Source organism: Podarcis liolepis, assembly GCF_965112155.1.
Source record: "Podarcis liolepis genome assembly, chromosome: 11".
Classification (NCBI taxonomy): Eukaryota; Metazoa; Chordata; class Lepidosauria; order Squamata; family Lacertidae; genus Podarcis; species Podarcis liolepis.
Genome location: NC_139565.1, coordinates 29,063,715 through 29,087,751, shown reverse-complemented (window position 1 = coordinate 29,087,751; position 24,037 = coordinate 29,063,715). Strand labels below are relative to the sequence as shown.

At 40.6% G+C, this 24,037-nt stretch overlaps 1 protein-coding gene across 10 annotated transcripts in view; it reads right to left on the bottom strand.

Annotated features, from left to right (window-relative positions):
* The window catches only part of MCTP1 (multiple C2 and transmembrane domain containing 1), a 175,046-nt gene that overhangs the window by 141,746 nt on the left and 9,263 nt on the right, over positions 1-24,037 (bottom strand). The window contains exon 1 of one of the 10 annotated variants that reach the window (XM_083465206.1): positions 16,929-17,160. The exons of 7 other annotated variants lie outside the window; for them this stretch is intronic. In XM_083465206.1, coding sequence (XP_083321332.1) covers positions 16,929-16,940 — 12 coding nt within the window. In that variant the 5' untranslated portion in view covers positions 16,941-17,160. Of the gene's footprint in view, positions 1-16,928; positions 17,161-24,037 lie in introns of those variants that run through there. 2 more of the 10 variants (XM_083465217.1, XM_083465209.1) reach the window with 2 other exon arrangements.

Here is a 24,037-nt window from a genome sequence, read left to right as displayed (position 1 = left end):
CTATTATTCAGTTTAATCTTTCCTCCTTTCTGATAAAATGCTGTATTTTAATGAACCTCTGCTCAAATAGGAAAAAGAAAATTGTGTTCTATAATTTCTCCACTTGCAGACATTTTTCATTTTGCCAGTAGTATAATTACTCCCAAGACTTCTGAACTAAATTATAGTCATAATTGTGCCTCAGCTCTAAAGTTTTGGCTGAATAAAGCATTTTCAAACTTTTTTCAGGTAAACCTGTATCAGGCAAACAGACTTCATATAAGGCAATTACTAATTTCAATGGGAATTACTCATGAGTCAGACTTTTGAGGTGAGTCTGTCATATGCCGCAGCTGTCCATATTTCCTAGTACCTGTTCCTACATATCACTGTCCCCTGTTGGGTTTACATTTTCATACGTTGTCAATGGTGAGGCTCATTCTAAACTCTTAAGTAGAATAACATTATGGGACAATTATATTTTCCATCACACTGTACTCAAAGAAGTCAACATGCACCCTCTTTGCTTTTCTATTATGTGACGAGGTCTAGGATGTGGCTATGTTGATTAGTTCTTGGCTGTCTAAAAACCAAATACTAGTGTATCACTTCTTCTCCTACGAAGCTAATCTCTGTTAGTGGTTTAAAATACTATTTCATGTGTACAAGAAACCACTGGTCTGAGCTTGCCCAAAGTATTGGAGTTCTGTACTACTAATATGCACATGACACCAAACTATAACTCTCCTTTCCATCTTAATCCAAATTTGCTATTGATGTCCTGAATCCATGCCTTGCATCAGTACTGGACTGGAATGAGAACAATTAAACTGAAGCCAAACCCAAACAATATAGATAAGTTTCCGGTTGGTAGAAGGCACTTCAGGAAACAGAGGCACAACCCATTTTAGATGGATTTGCACTCAGGAACATCTCTGCATAGCTGAGGCTGATGTGCCAGCTATGCTTGTCACTGGAGGTGTCAGATCTGCCCATACTAACATGTGCCTTAGTTCCATCAGGGTGCAACGTGCTCATGTTCAACAGGCTGCCTTTGAATAGTGTTCAGAAATGTCAGCTGCTTCAGAACACTGCAGACTAGCTGCTGAATGTGGCTGGTGACAGGGAGCGCACACCTCCAAGGTTACAGCAGTTATACTGGTGGCCAATACATCCCCAGGTGCTATTCACAGTGCTGGTTATAGTTTGTAAAATGCCATTAACAGTTTGCTTAATTGGCCCATGTTCTGAGATCTTCTGTTCAGTCAACATCTAATATGCATTTGGTAAGAAGTTCAGAAAGATCCTCAACGGAAAAAGAAACCTTCCACCTGTTTCTTTTTTTCATCACCTATGCATTTTACTGTCACCTGCCTTGAGTGCTCCACATAGTTACACTAATTTCTTTTCTAAGCAAGTGTTACTATACTATAGCTGTAATGCAACCTGGAGCCACTGTAACATCACACATTGTGTTGAACAGTCCAAATTGGGGCAAACTGAAAGCTAGCCACTCATGACCCAAATATACATAATTGAGTGAGAGCCAGGGAAAGGTAAGAAAAGAGACAATGTGATCATGAAACAAGGTGGCACCTTGTTAGGAAGAGATCCAAAGTGTTCCTGAAATATGAAGTGCTCCGGTTCTGAACTCTCATCTATTACAGCATTGGTGAGGAACCTGCTGACATCCAGATGTTCCTCAACTACAACTCTGCCTACTGACCCTGCTGGTTACGAATGATGGGAACTGAGATGTGAGAACATGGAGAACCACAGCTTCCTTACACCTGTACTTCAAGGGTGTGCATCTGCCCCTAGATCCAACTTGTTTGGATAGATCAGGGTTTCTCAAAGTTGGGTCTCCAGCTGTTTTGGGACTATAGTTTCCATCATCCATCACCTGCTAGCTAGGGATGATGGGAGTTGTAGTCCAAAAACAGCTGGAGACCCAAGTTTGGGAAACACTGGGATAGCTCTTTCTGCTGATTGAAAGTGCCTTAGGAGAACTGCCTTCTATAGGAAGTCTCAATCTAAGTTTTGTTTTTTCATTGTTAATAGAATGGCAGCCTTCCCATGACATCAAAGGCTTCACTTCAGCCTGGATGCAACTTATTTCCCTTTCGATCTATCTATAGATGCAAGATGAAAGCCACAATGTTGTCCTCACACAGAAGGGTATCTAACAGTAAGAACAAATCAGCACACATCCTTAATAAATTTTTAATCAAATATAAATTTTCCATTCAGTTTCAAGGTTCAAAACAAAACAAAAACAAAAGAAAACCCTGAGCTGTCCTACAGTATATGTACTGAGGGGAACAGGACATCAGAGACACTGTATATAGATTGTTATGAAAGGTTATTTCTTGGCAGAAAGATTTTGTGTTAGGATTCTTGCTGGGGTAAACGCATTAATGGCCACACCACAAGGGTTTCCTCACTTAAACATAAACATAAAGCTAAAATTGATGCTGCAAGGTAAGGAACATCTTGCTATTTGATCAGTATGAATCAACCAATAAAAACTAAGCCTGGTGGCAGGGGAGGGGATAGGACCGGTACCCTTGCTCTCTGTACTGCTACACAGAAAAAGGTATTTAACTCGCATGTGAGTTCCAGATTATTGTTTCGTTTTAAAGGTGTTGTAACTTGGAAACCACCACTTTTTGAATTTGAGGTGCTCATGACGAAGTGGGTGAGCATAACCAGTTCACTTTAAAGCATAACTGGGCTGAAGTTAAGGCTGAAATTCTATACCCAACTGAGTCAAAGTTCAAGCCGATTTAACTCCGTGAGTATCTAAACATTTGAGCTGTCAAAAGCCTGTTAATGTAATTAAGAAACAAAAGCTTTAAACTTTGGGGATTTGCATGGTTAAATTGGTTGCAACCACATGCACAAGGAAATTACTGGGGGGGGGGATCAGGCTCAGGCTTGACATACAGAGGGCTGAACATACACAGGTAGTAAAAGCTTCACTAAAAGACAGAGTACACAATTAAGTTAAACCTTGACAGATCTTAAATACAGATTTATTGATGAAGCTCTCCAGGTACTGAATATTGCATTAAATGTGAGTAAATGGAAAGAGCTGTAACATCTCAAGTCTTGTTCCTAGAATGGCTAATAAAACTACCTTGCAGGTTCTTTTGTTTTGTATGCATATTGTCATTTACCTCTAGCCTTTAAAAATCATCTATGAAATAAAATCACCCATAGTTTGGAGTCCTCCTGCTGTTTTTACAAGAATTAGTTCAGAATATAAATTAAACAACAACAGAAGATAAAATCCATTTCTAAGATAAACAAAGCTTAATTATGAGTATTTATAAATATTCATAGAGAAGCTTATTTTTTTCTCTTTAAAATTAATAACATTCATTGTTCTTGCATGTACTTAATTCTGGGATGTGAACCATAATTAATCTGATGACTGGCAATGCTGAAGCACTAGGGAAGAGTCCTAACCAAGGCTTCATGTCAGAGGTTATAAACATGTAAACATCTAGAATTAAATGCAACTTAACCTTTTTAAAGTTTGGAAACAAGTAGTTACTTGTTTAATATAATGCTGAATGAATCCAATGATAAGACCACAAGGAAAATCAACACATAGTGATATACTGGGTTTTGTGTGCAAGAGGCTTAATAATAAAACACAGTGTGCCCCCCCCCCCCAGCCTTCAAAAACAGAACAGCAAGAATATATATTTTTTGATGGAAATAAAATTGCCTACTGTTTCAAAATATGGTTTTATAATACAATGCTGTACACTCCCTTCCTACATCGGTGCCTGGGCAATGAGACTGCCTGGAACTTGGCAAGCCTACCCACCACAAAAGGCAAGAGAACACAGCATTACTAACTGTGTTATGTGTAATGCTGGTCTTCAGGTCAAACTTTTGGAGCTGTTAACAGCTATAAGAGGCACTTTACAGTGCACAGAAATGATATCTCCCTTCTCAGTTTTGCTGCCGGTGTTTATCTTCACAGCCTGCGCTTGACAGTAGAAGGTAGCCTTAAAAGTTTATATTCTTTTACTTTGGTGGAGCAGGGTTAGAGTCAACATCACTTGGGTAGGTTCACTTTCTATTTGCTTGTTATATTTCCTTGTTAAGTGAGGGAGGTTGGGGTGGCCTAGGGAGTGTTTGGTATACTGCATGCAACACTTATGTTTTATAACAAATGTAACTGGTCTGTAGAAAACACAACCTGAAAAAAGAGACAATGCACATACTTTTGTAAACAAAGAGCATATTTAATAAAAACTATTATTATTATTAAAAAGAAAGAACGTAGCCCTAAAAGCAAAGGACAAAGATTCTGTCAACTGCTCCCCATACAACAGAGGTGGCTGGCTAAAGCCTTTAGAAGCCTGTAAGTGTATAAACACACTAGATATTTGCTTTAGGTTTCTGTGATTAATTACACTTTGGGTGGGTGCACACATTAGTCAAAACTTATTAAAATGGTTTGGATTCAATGACCTTAAAAGAATCCTGTTCTAGTCCAGTTGAACTTCCTGTAGAATTGGACATCCTACAATCAGAGAGAAGTAGTCATAAACTGAGTAAATTCTAAATGTTATCTTAGTCACTGCTTAAACAGCAAGTTGAGAATTGAACAAACTGTACTTCTCACAGGATTATAAATTTCAAAAGTTAGATATTCCAGTTTATGTGTCACTGCTCTAGGCATGGGTAGAACTTCTTCAAAAAGTAAAAGGAATGAACTATTATTTATCCCTGTAAAGCTGCAAAATGTTTGCAGCGCTGTTTGCAGGCTCAGGAGAGCCTGCTACTATAAGAATGGTTTTAACTCTAAAAACATTAATAAAATAATAATAATAATTTATAAAGTTTTTTTTTTTAAAAAAAAGAAGAAGTTTAAACTCATCTAGCAATCGGCTAGTACTGAGCATGCTTTAGAAACTGCCTTCGGTACTATGCCTTGTTACAGGGCCCCCCCCCCCAAGAATGCAATCCTAAATTTATCATCTGGAAATCAAGTTAAAAACAAGAAAAATGCTCAAACATTATCTACCTCTGCTCTCCATCTATGCAATTCCTTGCTTTGGGGGAACCACAATGGCTTGTATCCACGTACACCTATGTTATGGGAAGACACATTGCTTACTTTCACATACATGTAAAACGAGTTAATCGACTCTTTAAATGGGGGAAATTAGGTTGAAAAGTAAACATGGTAGCACAACTTGAAAAGGAGCTTCAAATGCAGCAAGTAAAATGGAAACTTTACAGATCAAAAGGAGAATCTGCAGAACCAAGCAGATTCCTGTGTTATCGAAATGTTTCTAAATCCTCACTGCACCTGCTTAGACTGTTAGAAAGTCCTGAGGGATAGCTCAGTTGGGCATGAGACTCTTAAGTTCACGGTTGGGGCAAACTATTTGCCCATGTTGGGCAAAATATTCCTGAGCTGCACTAGATGGTCCTCATGGTCCCTTCCAACTCTGCCTTTCTTAAAGGAATAGAATCATAGAATTGTAATCAGAAACACTAGGCACAGTCAGGTTCAAGAAACATCAATAGTTTTACCAGCATGACCCTCATTACCACCTTATCCCAAACTTGAGTATTAGCAACTGGACAGTACTTGTTACATGCTATCAGATCCAAAGCTTTTACACAATAGACACACAGCTGCTTCCTCCAAGATGGCAGGCACCACGATCAACATTCTATGTCAATTTAAATGTGTTTGTGGGAGGCAGGGCTATGGGTTTGTTTTGTTCTTGTTTTTATGATGCGTGTTGTGTTTTTATTCTGTAATTTTACATTGTAAACCACCCTGAGATCTTCGAATGAAGGATGGTATACAAACTTAATAAACTAATAACAGTAAAATAAAATGCCTTCTCAATGTGATCCACTTACCACTCCCAGAACCCAACTAGCCACACAGCTAAGATGGGCAGGGATCCAGAGAGCACGTGGTTAGATCCAAAGCTACACCTATCCTGTCCACATCATCAGGCTGCAAAAAATGACAATCATCCCACAAGACAGAGGGAAATGATGCATTGGACATCTCAGCTGGAAATGCCACAATTAATTGTTGCCTTTGGTTCCCAATATTACATTTTAATTATGTTGAAGGCGGTTTCTGCTTTGCTGATTTTACATTACCTGATTTGAGCTCCTGTGAAAAGCAATTTCTAAGTACTGTAAATAAGATATAATTTTTTTAACCACATAAGAGTACTGGAAGCAACTGCATAAAACACATTTCCCACAAGAAAAGGGAGAAGAGAACCCAGTACAGTGGTACCTCGGGTTAAGTACTTAATTTGTTCCGGAGGTCCGTTCTTAACCTGAAACTGTTCTTATCCTGAACCACCACTTTAGCTAATGGGCACAATTTCTATTAATCCTGAAGCAAAGTTCTTAACCCGAGGTACTATTTCTGGGTTAGTGGAGTCTGTAACCTGAAGCGTCTGTAACCTGAAGTGTATGTAACCTTAGGTACCACTGTACTAAATAGTTAACAAACTTCACCTAGTCATTTACTAATTCCTTTACTCATAGTTAGTGTGGGAAATTACTGAAGGATTTGTTTTCTAAAAAAGAATTCTAAACCACAGTAAGCCTTGTTTTCCTAAAGATATTCCTTTGGTGATTTCTCCACGCACCACAAATATTTTCTCTGAACATCTGCTTCTTAATTCTGGCTAGACAATACCCAAAGTGTATTGGATTTAGAAAGGTTCTCTTTTTCTATACCTAGCAAAGCAGAAATTTCAAAGAACGTTAAACAACAAACTCAAGACATAAACAGAAATGCATCTGACATTAGTAATGCCAGGCTTATTTGAATAGCAGGAGGGGGGAGCCCTGTGAAGCAAACTCAGGGGATAGGAAACCCATTTCACTGCTCTCTGAGATGTTAATGCAAACATGCCCTTAGTAACTTTGAGCTCAGAACTTCACCAAACCAATGAAAGTGTATCTTCCTTGACGACCCTGAAGGAAGTACTGTACATCAGTAGTTTCCACCAAAATGGGAAAGAAATATATACTATATCAGCCAGTATAAACAGCAATGAAAAAGATCAACATGCCAATTTTTAGACCTTTTAAACTTGCTGAACCTGTGGTAATTTGCTCAGTTTGAAATTTAATGACATTAATAAGACCTAATCAGGCAGATTGTTTTGATGAATTTTCAAGATATAAGCTCAACAGGCATCATTTTGTAAGATATAGAATTTTAGGCTTTAAATGGTGTAACTTCTGTTGTTGTTGCAACACACCTTAACTAAAGGGGCACCTCCATGACCTTTGGATTATGCAGTTACTGCCCTGAACCGTCAAGCCACGCAGGTCCTCCTTTGGGCCACTTGGGCCTCAGGATCTTCTACTTAATTCTTGTTTATTTAACCAGACTATACACTGTTTAATAATAAAAAGGCCTCTAAGTGATTTACATAAAATAATCTTAAAAGATTACTGATAGCATCAACAGATTAGAAAAAACAAAACCAAGAGGGAATAGTAAGACTATATAGATAAAATCAACAGATGAACAAACTGTAGAAAACACAAAATGAGGAGTGTGTTAAGTGCTTATCTTGTCAAATTACATGAAGTAGCCTTAGATTGCAGAACATGAGACTTACTGTGCTGTCAACAAGAAAGATTTGCAATACTTTGCATGTTTTTCTTGCAGTTAATGCAAATAGTCATCAAAAAATAGCACAGGTGTACAACCCAGCTTAGCTCTTTCAAGTTACTTATACCTCCTACTGGAATAAAGGGATGCATTCTCTTTCTGATAGTCCGAAATGTTTTACAATCAGGAAAAAAACATACCTATAACTCAGAACGAGTCAATCATTTGTTTAAAATTTGCTGATACATCGGAATAAAAGAACTTGAAAAAACCTAACTGTGGGGAAATGGAAGGACAACAATCCAGTCTGTAGAGTTAAGGGAGCAAGAATACCTGTTTGGTTCACAGAAGGTAATACTATTCCATTCTCATTATTAGAGGTTCAACAAATTTGTTTTTCAGGAACATGACAAATGTTAACAAAGTGCAAAAAGTGGTTTATTCCAGGCAGCCTCAAATAAAGAGGAAAGCAGTTTCTGCCTATGCTTTTACATTATACTGTATACATACTGCACACCACCCCGATATTTAATGAAAGGAAGTCACGTTTTATAAACAAAAGGTATGTTGAACAAGAAAAGTTCTTCTAGATCTAAAACCTGTGATACCAAGATTTGGCATACCTATAGCCAGATAAGGAGTGACTGGGGATTTAATGATGTTATATGTGATGGAAAAACACATGTTATTTTCCTAAGATGTAAATATTACCCTGCCTGATGGTTCAACATTACAATGGCAAATGTTCCTGAACATACAACATGGTTTATTTTTATACATGCCCAACGTTCTCAACTGCAGTTGGCAGGAACAGGTTGCCTTGATCACACCCAACAGAAATCCAACACAGCAGTGCAGCTTTAACTCTGGAAATTACCTGCTGAAGGGATTAGTCACCGATATCCCTTGCCATTAGGCGGGTTTTGTGTGTTCACAGAACCAGTCCTATCATTAGACAGAATTGGAAAGTTGCCCCAGGCAACTAATGCCTGTGGGAAGCATGGGGAGTCCCTGAGCTGTTCTCCCAAGTCCTCAGGACATTCTCACCTGACTGAGTCTCTGCTTGTCGCTGGCCTAGCCTGCCTTGTCCACTTGGCCTAGTCACATTCTTTCATTCAACACTGGCAGCAGCACTGGGAAAGGCCCCTGGGCAAGTGAATAGATAGAGGTAGCCAGATGATGCATTCCAGCAAGTGTGCATGTGTTGTTCTGCTCCTATAATGTATGCAGGTGCCACCATCGCCACTGTCCCGTTACTCCAACACTGTCAAGTGTGTTTTTAGTGGAAGAGCATGCTGTTGTCAGGCCCAGCCATGAGCAAGCCATGCTGAAGTGTTGGAAGTAGCCTGGTGCAAGGTGTCTTGAGCTAGCCCAGCCATTTCTCAATCTCAATTTGGCCCCTACATGTGGAGTACTTTTGCATATTGAATTCTAATGATGAATGATACATGCAAGAGCCTTTCTTCTTTTTTTACATGTAAACAGCCTCCACTAGAATCTTGTAAAGTTTATGGCCAGGCAAAACAGTTAGTTTTTGGTAAAATAACGGATAAACAGTGATCATCAATTTTATAATGCTATCCTAGCTTATCAAGTTAGAAGCTTTAATCATGTTGCATTTTGGGATGGTTCTGAAGAGTCAAAGGAAGCAAGAAGCAGCCTCACATATTTATGGAAATCTGAGACCAGTCTCTTAGAGCAGGGGTCAGCAAACTTATTCCTAAGTCAGTAAACTTTTTTGCCTAAGGTAGGGGCCGGTCCGCTGTCTCTCACATCTTGTGGGGGGCCAGACTATATTTTGAAAAAAAATATGAACGAATTCCTATGCCCCACAAATAACCCAGAGGTGCATTTTAAATAAAAGGACACATGCTACTCATGTTAAAACACACTGATTCCCGGACTGTCCGCAGGCTGGATTTAGAAGGCCTGAACTTCCATTTGAAGAAAAAGTCGTCACTTTAGACCGGCAAGCCTATGGTAGAAATATGATCAAACTGGCAAAGTGTATTGGAGACAAAACCCAAAATTCTGCTTCCTGAGTAGGGATTCCAAATCCCAGACACCCAGGGTGTATCAGAATATAGCGCTTTGTCTCACGATGTACACACAGTATACATGTACTTTGATAAGGGAACCTAAAGTTACTTTTTAACAGATTTAGAAGTTACCTATTGCTACAGTCTCTAGGTAATGTACAGCTTATTACAGAACCTAACAGAACAGCATAATCATATAGCTGATCAGCAAAACATAACGTTCTATGCAATAATTTCTTTAAAAAAATTAATGTTCCAAAGCACTCCTGAAGAGAAACGAGAAAAGTCTTTGCTGACACTGAAATGACATTAGATGAGCACCAAGACAAGTTTCTTTGGAGAGAATATTACACAGATGGGGGGGCATCACTGAGAAGGCTTTCTCTCCTGTTGCCAGCTTTCACACCTCAGAAGGCACTGGCACGTAGAGGAGAGTCTCTGACAGCAACCTTAAGGCCTGGGTAGATGCATATGCAAAAGAGATGTTCTGCCAGGTACTTGGGCCTCATGACAGGAAGGGCTTTATAGGGTTAATATAGCACCTTGAACTGGGCCCAGAAAAGAATCAGCAGTCAATGCAGATGGGCAAGGAATAGCATAATGCAATCAGAGCGCACAGTTCCTGTTAACAGCTTAGCTGCCATATTCTGCACCAGCTGAAGTTTCTGGACTATTCTCAAAGGCAGCCCATGTACAGTGTATTGCAGTCATCGAACTAGGAGGTTACCAGTGCATAGACCACACAAGCTCAGAAATTTTCCCCCCACCATAAACTCTATTTATTGAAGCTATTTGTACAATTGCAATTTTACAAACGGTACAATACTTGCACCTCACCTTTGTACAATCTAGTCTTTGGTGCTTTTTATTGCCCCTCAAATCCCACCCTCATCTTGCCAAAACTTGGCTCCTGCTTGGACATTAAGGTAAGAGGGAACACTGGTCCTCTGAGAGATTTTCAATACTGGAAAAAGAGATAGCCACCGCCTCCAGCAACCAGTCAAGTTTCTGCTAGTGGTGCCAAGGCCACTCAGCATCTCCAATGGTGAATAGGTTTACTTCTCAACATTTGTTGTCTCCCCAGTATAATCCTTCATTTTCCACCAACAGGAATGGGCAGTAGTCATCAACAAAATATTCTGCAACATGTGATTGTGGGTCCCCATTTGATTGACCTGCTTTCGGTTTTCTGCCCTCCAATTTAAAATATCCAGGGATAGACTATCATCATAATGCAAGGTTACAATTTGCTTGGCCCCAGAGAGAATACAATGTAGTATTCACAATGAATGGAGGAAAATCACTTTGTAGATAGGCAATGGTATAAGTAGCAAGAACTATTTCAGGACATTCAGGTCCCTTACACATTGAATTTAGTACTAACCAAAGTTACTATCTGTCCTGATAATCATACTTTTTATTTTCTTTTTAAAAGCTATTCATACAATTATTAATTATGTTATTATTTATTCAGAATACCTAACTTCCATTTTATATTCAAGAGAGGCTCTCAAAGCATGCCTAGTTTTACCATTAGTGGATTGGCCATCTTTAACCTAGTTTGCTTGGTATTTCTTAATGCAGTGTTTCCCAAACTTTTTTGGGCAACGGCACACCTGTTTACTGAAAAAAATCTCGCGGCACACCACCATTAAAGCCCCGCCCCGTGACGTCAGCGCGCAGCGTCACGCCGGGAGGGACGCACGAAAGTGAAAGTTTTTTCCCTCCCCCTTGCCGGGGAACCTCCAAGCTTTGGGGGTGGGAGGAGGCAGCAGAGCGAGGGACTGAGGGACGGCGGCAACTGAGGCGGCGGCGGCTGTTGTGGTGGTGGCGGGCGGAGGAGGGGGCGGCGGCGGGGCTTGAGGAGCCGTCGCCGGGAGTTGCTGCTGCTGTTGTTGCTGCTGCTGCCCGGACATGCCGGCCTCCTCCTCCTCCGCTGTCTCGCGCTCCTCCCTTTTGCACGCGCTGCCCCGCCGCTCGGCACCACCACCGCGGAGCCGCCCCCGGCTCGACGCGGATCCTCGCCGCCGCCGCCTCTCACCGCCCGACTCGCCCGCCTCCCTCCCACGGCACACCAGCCAATGTCTCACGGCACAGTAGTGTGCCGCGGAACACCGGTTGGGAAACACTGTCTTAATGTCTGCATCTCAAATTTTATGTATTTGCTGCAAATGACTAATCAAAATATTAAGTTTCAGAACTGTGACCAAAGACATTCAAATGACATGCTACTAAATTCATGAGTTTCAAGCCGTGGGTTATTTTAGAAGATGACTAATTACTTTGTGTAATCACAGAATGTTCGTCAAGGATTAACTATATACAAAGTTTCTAAGCAATTTGTTCATTTGTGACAACTGCAAAATACAAAACTCAAAATTGTTTTCTTTACTCAGTAGTATTGTTTCCTTTGTTAAAAATAGAATCCACTGAAAGGAAAACAAATGCTGAAGTTAAGTGAATAAGAATAGCATGGTGATTTGCAGCTGAGCACAACTAAGTATGATTAACAGTTTGCCACCAAGACATCCATCAGTGTTTAAATTAATATCTGTTCTTAAATTAGAGGACTTGCTGTTCTGTTAAGCATGCACAAAATATCTAAGTATGAAAATCTCTTAAGGGCTTAACTAACTTTTTTAAAAGAGTGAATGGTTTTTAAAAATGCATTTCTTCAAAACCCATTAATAAATCAGAGCATATCACCATAAAGCATGTGAAGACTACACTTAAGCCTATAGGTCAGGATATTAAAAATGTTAAGGAATCAGGTGCAAATTGCATCAAGATAAAGCAAAGACAGCTGGGAGACCAGGGTTCAAATCCCCCATTCAGCCATGAAACTCACTGGGTGGATCTTCGGCCAGTCACTCATTCTCAGCCTAACCTGCCTCACAGGGTTGTTGTGAGGATAAAAGGGGGGAGGCTATGTGCACTACCTTGGACTCTTTAGAGGAAAGATGGGCTACAAATGCAATTAAACACACACACACACACACACACACACACACACACACACACACACTGTAATTTACTGAATAGCCATGACAACTGAACTCAGTATTATTTTTATTTTTATTTATTACCCACCCTTTACTGTAAGGTTCCAGGGCAGGTTACAGCATTAAAACATTAAAAATAATTTTAAAAATCCCGTGCCAGTACTGGCATGCACCTTTATCCTGCAGAAATCCATTGTCATTACCTAAGCACACTTTAATAATAAATCAAATCTGACATATTTAGTGGATGCCACACAAAACTGGGATACTCAGCAGGATGGGCCTCAAGGAGTTACCATATTGAGATATAATATTAAACTGTCTAGGAGTAACTACTGCAAGAGCAATGCAAAAGAGTTCAATAATTAGAAATCTAGAACAGTTTCTTTTCACGCACTTTTAAGTACCCCTTTATTACTCATCTGCAACACTAGTTAGGCAGACTAAAGTACACAAAACATGTTTACTTCTACAGAATACTGTGCTGTGAACACAGGACGACTAATCCCTTTCTGCAATGACTAGACTACAGGATGAAAAGTCCTGTCACTATTAAAAGGTAACCAAGCAGACTTTGAAGGACTGTCAATTGCAAACAGCAACACGTACCTTCACAAAATTTCTGGAAAAACTCAGAGAGGAGAGAGAGGATGCCTTGTCTTGGAAATACTTGCCTTGAACTTCCTTCTCCTCCCCCCCCTGCTTAAAATGTTGCTATTTTAATCCTTTTGCTGCCTTCCAATCTTAAAGTCAGCTTTAGACACACCGATTCTATCATTTTCCATCCAATAAAAATCTGTCTATTTCTGAAGTACATTTTTACTGCAATACACCATCTAAGGAAGACCAAAAGAAAATGTCACATGGATCAATGAACTTCAAAAAGGTTTGACATTTCAGGCTAATGCCATCCAAAATCCTTTCAAAACTTGTCTATCTCCAATAGTCATTAGCTTTCCATCATCTCTTTGCCAGTTCGAGGAAAATGTAAACCTTGTGATTAGCTGGAATAGAACTACCCTCGCTAGTGGCACACTGAAACATTTATATCCCATAGTTTCTCTGTGGAAAACTTGAAGTGCCTTAAATGGTTCTCCCACCTGCTATGTATTCTGCTCAGGGTCATTGCGAGCTTAGGCTGAGACAAAGAGACCACCCCAAGGTCATCTGAGCCACATGCCTACATAGAGACCTGGGGCTCCCCAGTTCTAGCTCAACTCTAACCACTACACCATGCTCTTATTATTAGGAGTGCACCATAAGGATTTTAGCCTCATTTCAGGCCTAATTAGGTCCTGGTCCCCCTCTGCCCAGGGGTGTGTGGGCCAATGAGAAGCAAATAGGAACCGATTTACCTATACCATGATCTCTGCTTGGGCCTGCAGGAGAATACAGTGGTACCTCGGGTTACATATGCTTCAGGTTACAGACTCCGCTAACCCAGAAATAGTGCTTCAGGTTAAGAACTTTGCTTCAGGATGAGAACAGAATTTGTGCTCCGGCGGCGCGGCAGCAGCAGAAGGCCCCATTACCTAAAGTGGTGCTTCAGGTTAAGAACAGTTTCAGGTTAAGTACGGACCTCCGGAACGAATTAAGTACTTAACCTGAGATACCACTGTACTATGGGTGCAATAGGAGACAGAGGAGGCAGAAGCCTTTACAAGACCTCCCCATTCTGGAGTTCAGGGACATTTTGCCCCACAGGATTCCCACCTGCCCACCCTCGGGTTAGAGCCTTCACTGTGCAATTTGGGTAGCTGGTTGACAGGGCCGGAAATTATTTTTCTCTCCCAACCTGACTGGCCTGTGATTGGGTTTTCCCCCTAACATTTCCCTCAGTAAAAATTATGGATTTCTTTGTTAGGTGGAAGACTTTGGGGGGGGCAAAAATGGCATTGGGCTGGATCAACATAGTAAAAGGGGAGCCTGAGGGGGAATTGGCCATGGAACCCCCAGGCTCGGGTTGGGGTCTCTGCCTGGATGAAATTCTCATCCCAGTTGCCCAGTAAGACCTTACCAGCTTGACTTGCACCACAACAAGGTTCAGCATGGGCTGATTCCCATGGAATGGGTTTGTCTCAGTCCAACCCAGTGGATTCTATTCCACCAGCATTGGGTAGTTGATTGATGAACTGATCCTGGCCCTACAGCCATGCCAACCCCTATCTTGCCGGCTGCCAGTCAATGAAGATTTCGCCTAATTTCATCTGCTGCCCTTCACATCATGCACCTACCAGAGGAAGATGAAAACAGTATCCAGATATTTGGGGCTCACTCTGATGTAGCAAAGTATTGGAACTTTAAAGAAGAAAGATCATTTGAGCAGACATTTTGTTGGAGTCTATGTAACCACAAGAACCACAAGTATTTCTGAGACAATAGTCTGGAGATAGATTCCTATCTGACCAATAGGTAAGTAGTTGCAGTTCAAGGCGGGTGATGAATAAAGATTCAGGCCAATTATACAGCCTTGAGAGGCTAATTCACACTTAATACTGGTAGATAACCCTTTTAAGCACTCAGAGTTTGGAACTCTTAACAGTTCATTTAATGTTTGCATTCTGTAATTTATATTAGTTTATAGAGAACTATATGCCAAAGAATGAGTGTGCACAGGAGGGAACACACACAACTCCATTGATTTCAGAGGCCTTCTCCATTGTCTGAAATCTGAAAACCACATAATTCCCCCCTTTTTTTTCCAGGATGGGATGACATTTTTATTATGCCATTAACAGCATTGAGGAGGAATTTAAAAACATTCATGTTCACCCAGGCATTCAATGGCTGTAATATACTGTTCCTGGCAGCCTTGAAATTATTAGCTGCACTAACGTGACTATTTTCACATGTTCTTGTGTTTAAAATGTTTTATTTATATGCCTTGTTTATTTGTTGTTTGCTAGATGTCAACAACAACAACAAGTAGTAACCCCTTCTGAAGGGATAAGGTAAAGGTAAACGGACTCCTGACCATTAGGTCCAGTCGTGACCGACTCTGGGGTTGCAGCGCTCATCTCGCTTTACTGGCCGAGGGAGCCAGCGTACAGCTTCCGGGTCATGTGGCCAGCATGACTAAGCTGCTTCTGGCGAACCAGAGCACCACACGGAAACACTGTTTACCTTCCCGCCGGAGTGGTACCTATTTATCTACTTGCACTTTGACGTGCTTTCGAACTGCTAGGTTGGCAGGAGCAGGGACTGAGCAACGGGAGCTCACCCCGTTATGGGAATTCGAACCGCCGACCTTCTGATCAGCAAGTCCTAGGCTCTGAAGGGATGAGAGCTGCCAAATTACAGGCAAGTAAGTAGAGGGATTTTGTGCAATGAGGCTTCCAAGTTTGCTTGTTTTTCATTTTTAAATCCACAAGGGATACCTTACCCTCTCTGTGACTTTGTGTGTACTTTTCATTATTGTGACATAAGACACAGAGGTGCATCCTAGGTAAGTTCACTACAAAAGTTCAGAAACATAGCCGCACTCAATGTTTGAGTGAAAAATACTGAGGCTTTTTTTCTGCTGAAAACTGTTTTGGAAAGTAAAGAGCTTAACAAGACAGAAGCAAGAACTGGACATCCAGCATTGAAAGGAAGTCCCAAGCATTTCACTAGGAGTGAACAGATCAGACTATTTCCCGCCTATATCAATTTTGCATGTTCATTTGTAAGTTTCATTTATAATTTGGTTGCCTTGTCCTGTTAAATCTGAGGGTTTTTTAACAGAAACATTATTTAAGCCATTTTAAATAGCATTTTATAATAAAACACATATTTTCTTTCATTGTAATCATTTAAAAAACATTTTGACCTAAAATATATATTGTGCATTTTCATACATTTTTTAGCCAAGAATAGTATAACAAAAAAATTGAAGAAGTATGAAATCTGAACGATAATGGTGTTTTGGTTCACAAATTAGTTCAGGAGGTCAGAATGCACCAGTGTTGACAGATAACAAATTTCTCACACTTAGATATTGTTAGGTAGGTTACTGTCATTGCCTACATTAATATAAGATGTTATTTTAGAGGAGAGCTATCAAAACAAGCACCACTGCTGCCATGGATTCTTTTATAGTTGAATACCCCACAAAAACCATATCCGTTTTTATTCTAATTCATACATACTCTTCCAACCAGTTAACGTTTGTGTTGACACTTAACACACACTTTCAGTAATCCACTTAATGTTATTAGAGAGAGGAGCAAATGCCATTAAGAGTGTGAATTATTAAAGCTTAGTGCAACTACTAAGAAAGGGTGACCCACTTACCAGAGCATGCATCTTCTACACTTCAACACAGCATCTAGGACTTCAGCAGTAAATAAACACTGAGAACAGAACGGAAATAGCAAAGGCTAAAAGTTGAGGGCAAAGTTCCAGCATCAGTGTTTGGAAAGATTAGTATCAATGCCTTTAGAATGCAACAGTCACTTCCAAATATCTTAACGGAAACAGTAAGATACTGCAGAAAAGATGATCACAGAAGGAACAAGATTACAGATGTGCAACACAACAGTAGCAATATACATATGTAAAAAAGGAGAAGTGAAGGTATGCGAACGCAGCTTCCTCTGCCACAGTAATTTTCACAATGTGGTTTTGTCTTTTCAGCAACAGGAACTGCTACAGCAGAAACAGTCAAAACCAATTGTGCACAGAGTTCTTGCTTTGCAAATGCACAAAATTTCTTTTTAGATTACAGTCCAATTGCTCCCATCGAGCAACTTTCTTATTTACCGTATTTTTTGCTCTATAAGAAGACTCACTTTTTCCCTCCTAAAAACTAAGGGGAAATGTGTGTGTGTCTTATGGAGTGAATAAAGGCTGCGCAGCTATCACAGAAGCCAGAACAGCAAGAGGGACTGCTGCTTTCACTGTGCAGCGATCCCTCTTGCTGTTCTGGCTTCTGAGATTCAGAATTTTTTTTCTTCTTGTTTTCCTCCTCCAAAAACTAGGTGCGTCTTGTGGTCTGGTGCGTCTTATAGAGCGAAAAATACGTCTTATAGAGCAAAAAATACGGTATTTATTACAGCCGCTGAAAACAGAGAATCCCTGGACTAGGAAATTTAAATTCATATACCGATAGGAGGGGGAAACACTTTAAATTCCTAATTTTGATGCTTCCTTCTGTAGTCAGAACCATGATATGGGCAATATAAATAGAACAATCAAAAGAGATATGGAGGTCAGGAGGAAGAATGCCTTAAATTCACAATGCCTGCAATGTGTGGAGCGCTGAAAGCAGCAATATACTGGGAAAGACAGACTAAAGCCAGAAGTTTAACTAAATAATAATAATAATAATAATAATAATAATAATCTGGAGTGAAAAACGAAAATGAAAGGCCTAAAAAGACTGCATAATTATAGTAGTCTCTAAAGGACCAAGAAAGTATTAAATGTGAAAGTCTTGAGACTGCGGTAAAAGGCCAGCAAGGCAATGGTAAGAGGAACCTCCTTAGACATGAAGTTGCAAAGTTTGGATGTGGCCATGGAGAAGGCCCTTGTCCCAACTAAGTACCGTATCTGACTTGAAACTGACAAGATCCTTTGCAGAGCTGTGTTTAGGTATTCATTTAATTACATGTAAACGCACGAGGGGGTCAAGGAAAAGCTGCCAAACCCCATCTCCTTTATCCCATCTACAGCTCTCCATGAGTTTGGGGGAGAAGGAAGTGGTGAAGTTCTACTCAGGAAAGCTCCTTTTGATAAGTTCCCCCTATTTTCCCTGCCTTAATCTGGGCACTGGTTATAAACCTCTAATTATCACAGTAGAAGAAGGGGAGGATGATGTCTTCAGTACACTCTGCTCCCCCTCCTCACTTGAAAACTGGAACATGAGTATATAGCTGGCAGATTGGGCCATCTGGAAGTGCCTTGAGTCTCCCCTATTTCCCTTCTGACACAGCATTCCTAATAGCCAGCTGCACACTAACACAAAAATGCAGGAAAGATTTGTGGCAGAAGAGGTGGAGGGGCAGGAGAGGCTGTTTACTTCAATTCCATAATTCATATTCAAAACAAAACAGCACCAGACACACAGTAACTTAGAACACACCGCTGTGTTTCCCCTACTTATTGTATTCCTTGTGCTCTCTCTATATCCAGGGATCTAATGTGGCATTTAAAGGTCCATACAGTATATTTTTGCATTGCCTTAAGCTCTAGCACTTGAAACAGAATTTATTCAGCAGACTTTGTATTTTAGGAGACTAAACATGAGAAGATAGCACTTTTATTTCTTTTAAACTTTCCTGTGGCAAAGGCACAAACATGATGGGAACAAGTCCCTCATTTGTCATCTTCGCTGCAATTCCATGTGTACGTTATGTGCAGGCTGCTTGACAGCTTCTGCAGTTGCGAAAGCAAACTGCCATATGGCTAGTCAACTACAGAGGGCACCTTGGGATTTAGTTTGGTTAAGGGCCAACTGTTAGCTTCCCTTTGTATCCCCCCCCCCAACTGAAATTCTATTCCTAAAATATATTCCTTGCAAATACAGACACACATAAATACTGAAACATTGTGGTTATACTAACTGCATTTGCTCTCTTTCACAAGAAATCACACCCTGCAGTGCTGGGCTGGTACAATACAATTGCCACCTCTATGGCTATTTATTCAGCTGTGAAGACAGATTTCAAAGTAAAAAAAGCCCCACGGTCTCCTGTGCAGAATTTGATGCAGAGCGCTATTAAGAGTTGTACTGTGAAGAATCATTGGGTCCCCTGTAAATCTGTTCCAACTGAGCAAACCTGTAATAAAGTGGGAGACAGTCTTTAGCCTGCCTGTTTCATTTAAAGAAAATCAGATCTTGTGCTTTGTGGCAGAATTTTATTTTATTTCTGACCCCTTCTCACCCAAGGTTTTCTCACACCCCCCAAGCAAGTTTACTCCAAGTTTTCTTTTTCCTTTTAAATTGCACTGCTTGTTTGGAATTAGCAATAGCAGTGTTCTTATAAGGGGAGATAATCTCCAAATGAACTGAACCCTTTCATATACATGAACACCGATCCCATGGCCTGCAGAACATGTGTGTATAGCACATATGTAGGAGCAAGGATTGAGAGATTTTATCTACAATCAGCAGTTTCTTAATTCTTCAAAGAGGCAATTTCTATCCCTAAATGAAGGCTAGAATAAAGCAGAGGAGGTTAATATAGTAGCGACACAGACACTCAAGAGCTTGTCTGATAATATTATGGTTCCCTAAGGCAAATCCTATCAATACAGGTGACTCCCCAGTTACGTGGGGGTTACATTTCAGGCCCCCGTGTGCATAAGTGAAATTTGTGTAAGTGGGGAATAGCCTCTAAATGCCTGGTTTTACCTGCTCTTCAGGTATCTCCCCTGCTCTCTCTCCAATGCAGACCAAAATATCCAGAGTTGAAGCTCCAGGGCCAACTGCAGGCTGGAGGACATACAGGAAAGCGGCTGTGGAGGCTGCGCTACCCTGCGCTACCCACAAGTCAGCTGTTATGTGGGGAGGCTGAGCAAGTGGGAGGCTGAGCAGCCTAAACCAACTCCTGCTGAACCTCTGGACTCTTCAGCACTGAATAAATTCAGCGACTTTACATACGCTTTTCACTTGGCCAGCTACTGCAGCGTTAACTCACTTGCTACTAACATTTCACCTATAAATAAAAATAGACCACAGGTTGCTGGTACCACTGACATTTGTATTCTCAATGAACATTGTTCTTGACACATAGAAAGCCTATTAATAAACTGCTGACTGTGTATTTCTGATTTAGAAAGCTTTTGAAATCCAGAGATGTAATGTTGTTGAAGGCCTTTTTGAATAGAAGCTCTATATAAGCAGTAAAATACCCTGTACAAAAATGAGTCAGCCAAGTGACTGATAAACCAGTCTTAAGAGAGGGATTGGCTAACTAAAAGCAAACTAGGTATTACTTGTAATGCGTCAGTACCAGCATGCTTCCTCTTCAAGTATCAAGCACAATTTTATGGGGAAAGAATGGATAGCCCTTGTGTACCTATGTCTCTAAGCAGCTTAAAAAAATTATTTTTAAGAAAGCAGAAGGTTGGCTTCTGAACATCTTGTCAATAGTACCAACACACCATTTTCAGAATACATGTCAGTGCCAAAAGCTTCCCCAAGCCAAGGCTTCCCCCCTCAACACATTTTTGATAGTTTATATGCCACTCTTCATTTAAAACAAATCCAGTGCAGATTAAATCAGAAAGATATGCAGCATCTGCTAAAGAATGGTATGTGCTTTAAGAATGCTCCGTCACAACCCCATAAAATGGAATCACTGAAGAAGAAAGCAGAGATAAATTAGCACACATGTATATATCTATATCTATATATTTACTTTTCTTGGCTTGTCTTCTAAATGATTGCACCTGAGTTTCTTTCCAAAAAGCACCAAACAAATTACCATGAATCACTAGTCCAGGAATTCAGTACATCTTGCTGCACTCAGCAGCCAAAGTAATTATTATAGATCTACCTGAACATGAACATCTTACACTGTCAAAGGTACATTCGCCCAGTAATTCTACTGCTGCAAATGTGAGCGGTAAAGCCATAACGGTAACTAACTCTCTCATATGTAATTCAGTTAAAAAGGCATGCAGTATTTCTTTTGATCTATATATGGAAAGTGGCTGGGGTTGTTGTTTTTCCTGTTGAAAATAATACCATATGCTTTCCTTGCTGGTCTCAATCCAAGAAAATGGATAAGGAGCTTGAAGTGCAAATTGCTAAAGTGGAAATTGCTAAACAAGCAGAAGATAAGATCTCAAGTGCAACTCACTGATACACAGGATAGGAGCAGGGAGAGAGTGTATCTGCAGTAGCATCTGGCTAGACTAATTTCCTTGGGGAGGCAAATACCTATATTGCAGTTAGAAGTCAGTGTTCAGAAGGATGGCAGTACCAAAAAGAGACCATTCCTAAAATAAGGTTATCTGCAGTGTGAAAAACCTGTGTTTTTATAATCAAGTAATTATAAACCAAGTGTCAGAAAACATGGACAATATATTTACAGGATGAGGATCTCATCCTGACACCCAGGAGTGGCTGGACTGGATAACAACTTGAGCCTCTGACTTGTTTGTTACATCTCCCAGCATGGGGCACCGCAAAGAAGGCTAAGGCTTGTACTGTCTCAGTTAGTGCTGGTGTTTGCTTGATTAAAGATAAAAACTGAGTATAAATAGGTGAATTATCTGGATGGCAAGATCCAAGTTTGGGACAAGTGCTCTTTTGTGAGAGAACCCAAGCAGAGATTTAAAATCACAAACATGCAGCAAAGTCAAATGCAAAAATATAGGCTGTTTAACCTTTAAAATATCCCCTTCTAAGTTGCTTCCAAAGTTCCCCTCTTCCCTTAACATAGAAAGAGACCATACACTGGTAAGTTAAAATTGGTTTACTTACAAACCAAGGTCAGATTTCCATACAGCAGTTAAGAACGCATAGTCAGTAAAACACAGGTTCCAAAAGTGATAAATGTTTCAAAATTATTTGTATAGAAACAGAAAGATAGCTTGCTTAAGCCATGGGGTCTTAGTTTGGAGTGACCATCTTAAGACCTCCTTATTGGTAGAGTTCACATGGTGGAATGAGAAGAACAAAGGCTTGATAACCATCCTTCTCAAGGTGAGGTGGAATGACCTGGCAGCACAGCTTACTCTATGGTCTTAACCCCTTCTTGCATTAATTAACTGTAAGCATGTTGGTTATATGAGGCTGCTAATCCAACAGTTAGAGTTTCGCTAAAGAATTTCTATCTTAAATATTGACACTTATTATTTTGAAAAGAAATCTAAGGCTGCAAACACAAGCACATTCCTCAATGTAACATGCATAGGGTTACACTGTAAATCCACGAAGCATAATAAAAGACTGAAGATCTTCAGAGCAACTGTCATTACAGAGCCACCTCAATGTCCAACGAACACCAGGGGTGACAATTCCACAGCAAGGGATGCAGCTTCAAAACAGAAACCACAACAGCAACTGCCTAGAAAACAGGCACTGTTTTTTCTTTCTAAATTCCAAAAGATGAATGAAGTCACCTTCACAGTTCATTATTCTGGTGTTTTACAGGCAGCAGTTCACCTCATTCCCTGCACCCAACTACTGAAAGCAATGTGAGAGAAAGTTCTTCCCCAACCCACTCCTGGGGCAGACTTCTACACATCCTCCTCCGATTCTCCAAGAAGTCAGGGAGAGAGGAAGCTAGGTATCTATTATTGACATTTCAGGGCTCACTAGGTAAAGGTACCCCTGATCGCTAGGTCCAGTCACAGATGACTCGTGGGTTGCATGTTCATCTCGCTCTATAGGCCGAGGGAGCCAGCGTTTGTCCACAGACAGCTTCCGGGTCATGTGGCCAGCATGACTAAGCTGCTTCTGGCGAACCAGAGCAGCACACGGAAATGCCATTTACCTTCCCGCCGGAGCGGTACCTATTTATCTACTTGCACTTTGACGTGCTTTCAAAATGCTAGGTTGGCAGGAACTGGGACCAAACAACAGGAGGTCACCCTGTTGCACGGATTCAAACCACCAACCTTCCGATCGGCAAGCCCAAGGCTCAGTGGTTTAGACCACAGCGCTACCCGTATCCCTCTCGTGGCTCACTAGTAAGAGGTAATTAAGACCCAAGTTTCTTCGGTCCTGGTTATCTACAGTGAAATTCAGATATGCACGGTGTAAGCTGAATATAATATGTGTTACCCTTTAGACAGGAGAATACTGCAGAGTTCTTATATGGACTTCCTTCTCCACCCCTGAAGCCAGAGCAGCTCTCAGCAAAAAAAAGAAATAAATAAATCCTTTATAAAAGGAACCAAATACACTGAACTTTTCACATAAAATTATACATCATCACTGACCTACCATCGAAGAGGATGAAAGCTTGCAATATACTGAAAATAAAATCCAATAAAAATGGTCCCAAAGGAGAAACAATATTGAAAGTAAAAAGATTAGCTTCTCTTTGCACCTTACAAAGGACTGATGATTATGGGAAACGATGTGTGCTAGGAGCCAAAGTAAATTGGTTTTATGCTCTAGATTCAACCAAATGCCACAATGAAAGTTGGGAAGGCAGAATAAATTTAAGATAGGAAAAAGATCAGGCCACCCCAGTGTATTTCCCCCCCCCCATCAACAGCTTTCTATTTGCATCAGACACACCACTTTTGTGGCTCACACTGGGCCAGAAGCATAAAGCACAACTGGAATCACAGAATCATAGAGCTGGAAGGCTCCCCAGGGATAATTCTAGCCCAACCTGAATGATGGAAAGCAGTTGTGTGCTTTAAGTTCACAAGCTCTCTCTCCACTGCAAGGAATTACACCTAGGCAGTTGTTCATGGCTCCCATTTCCATATACAGT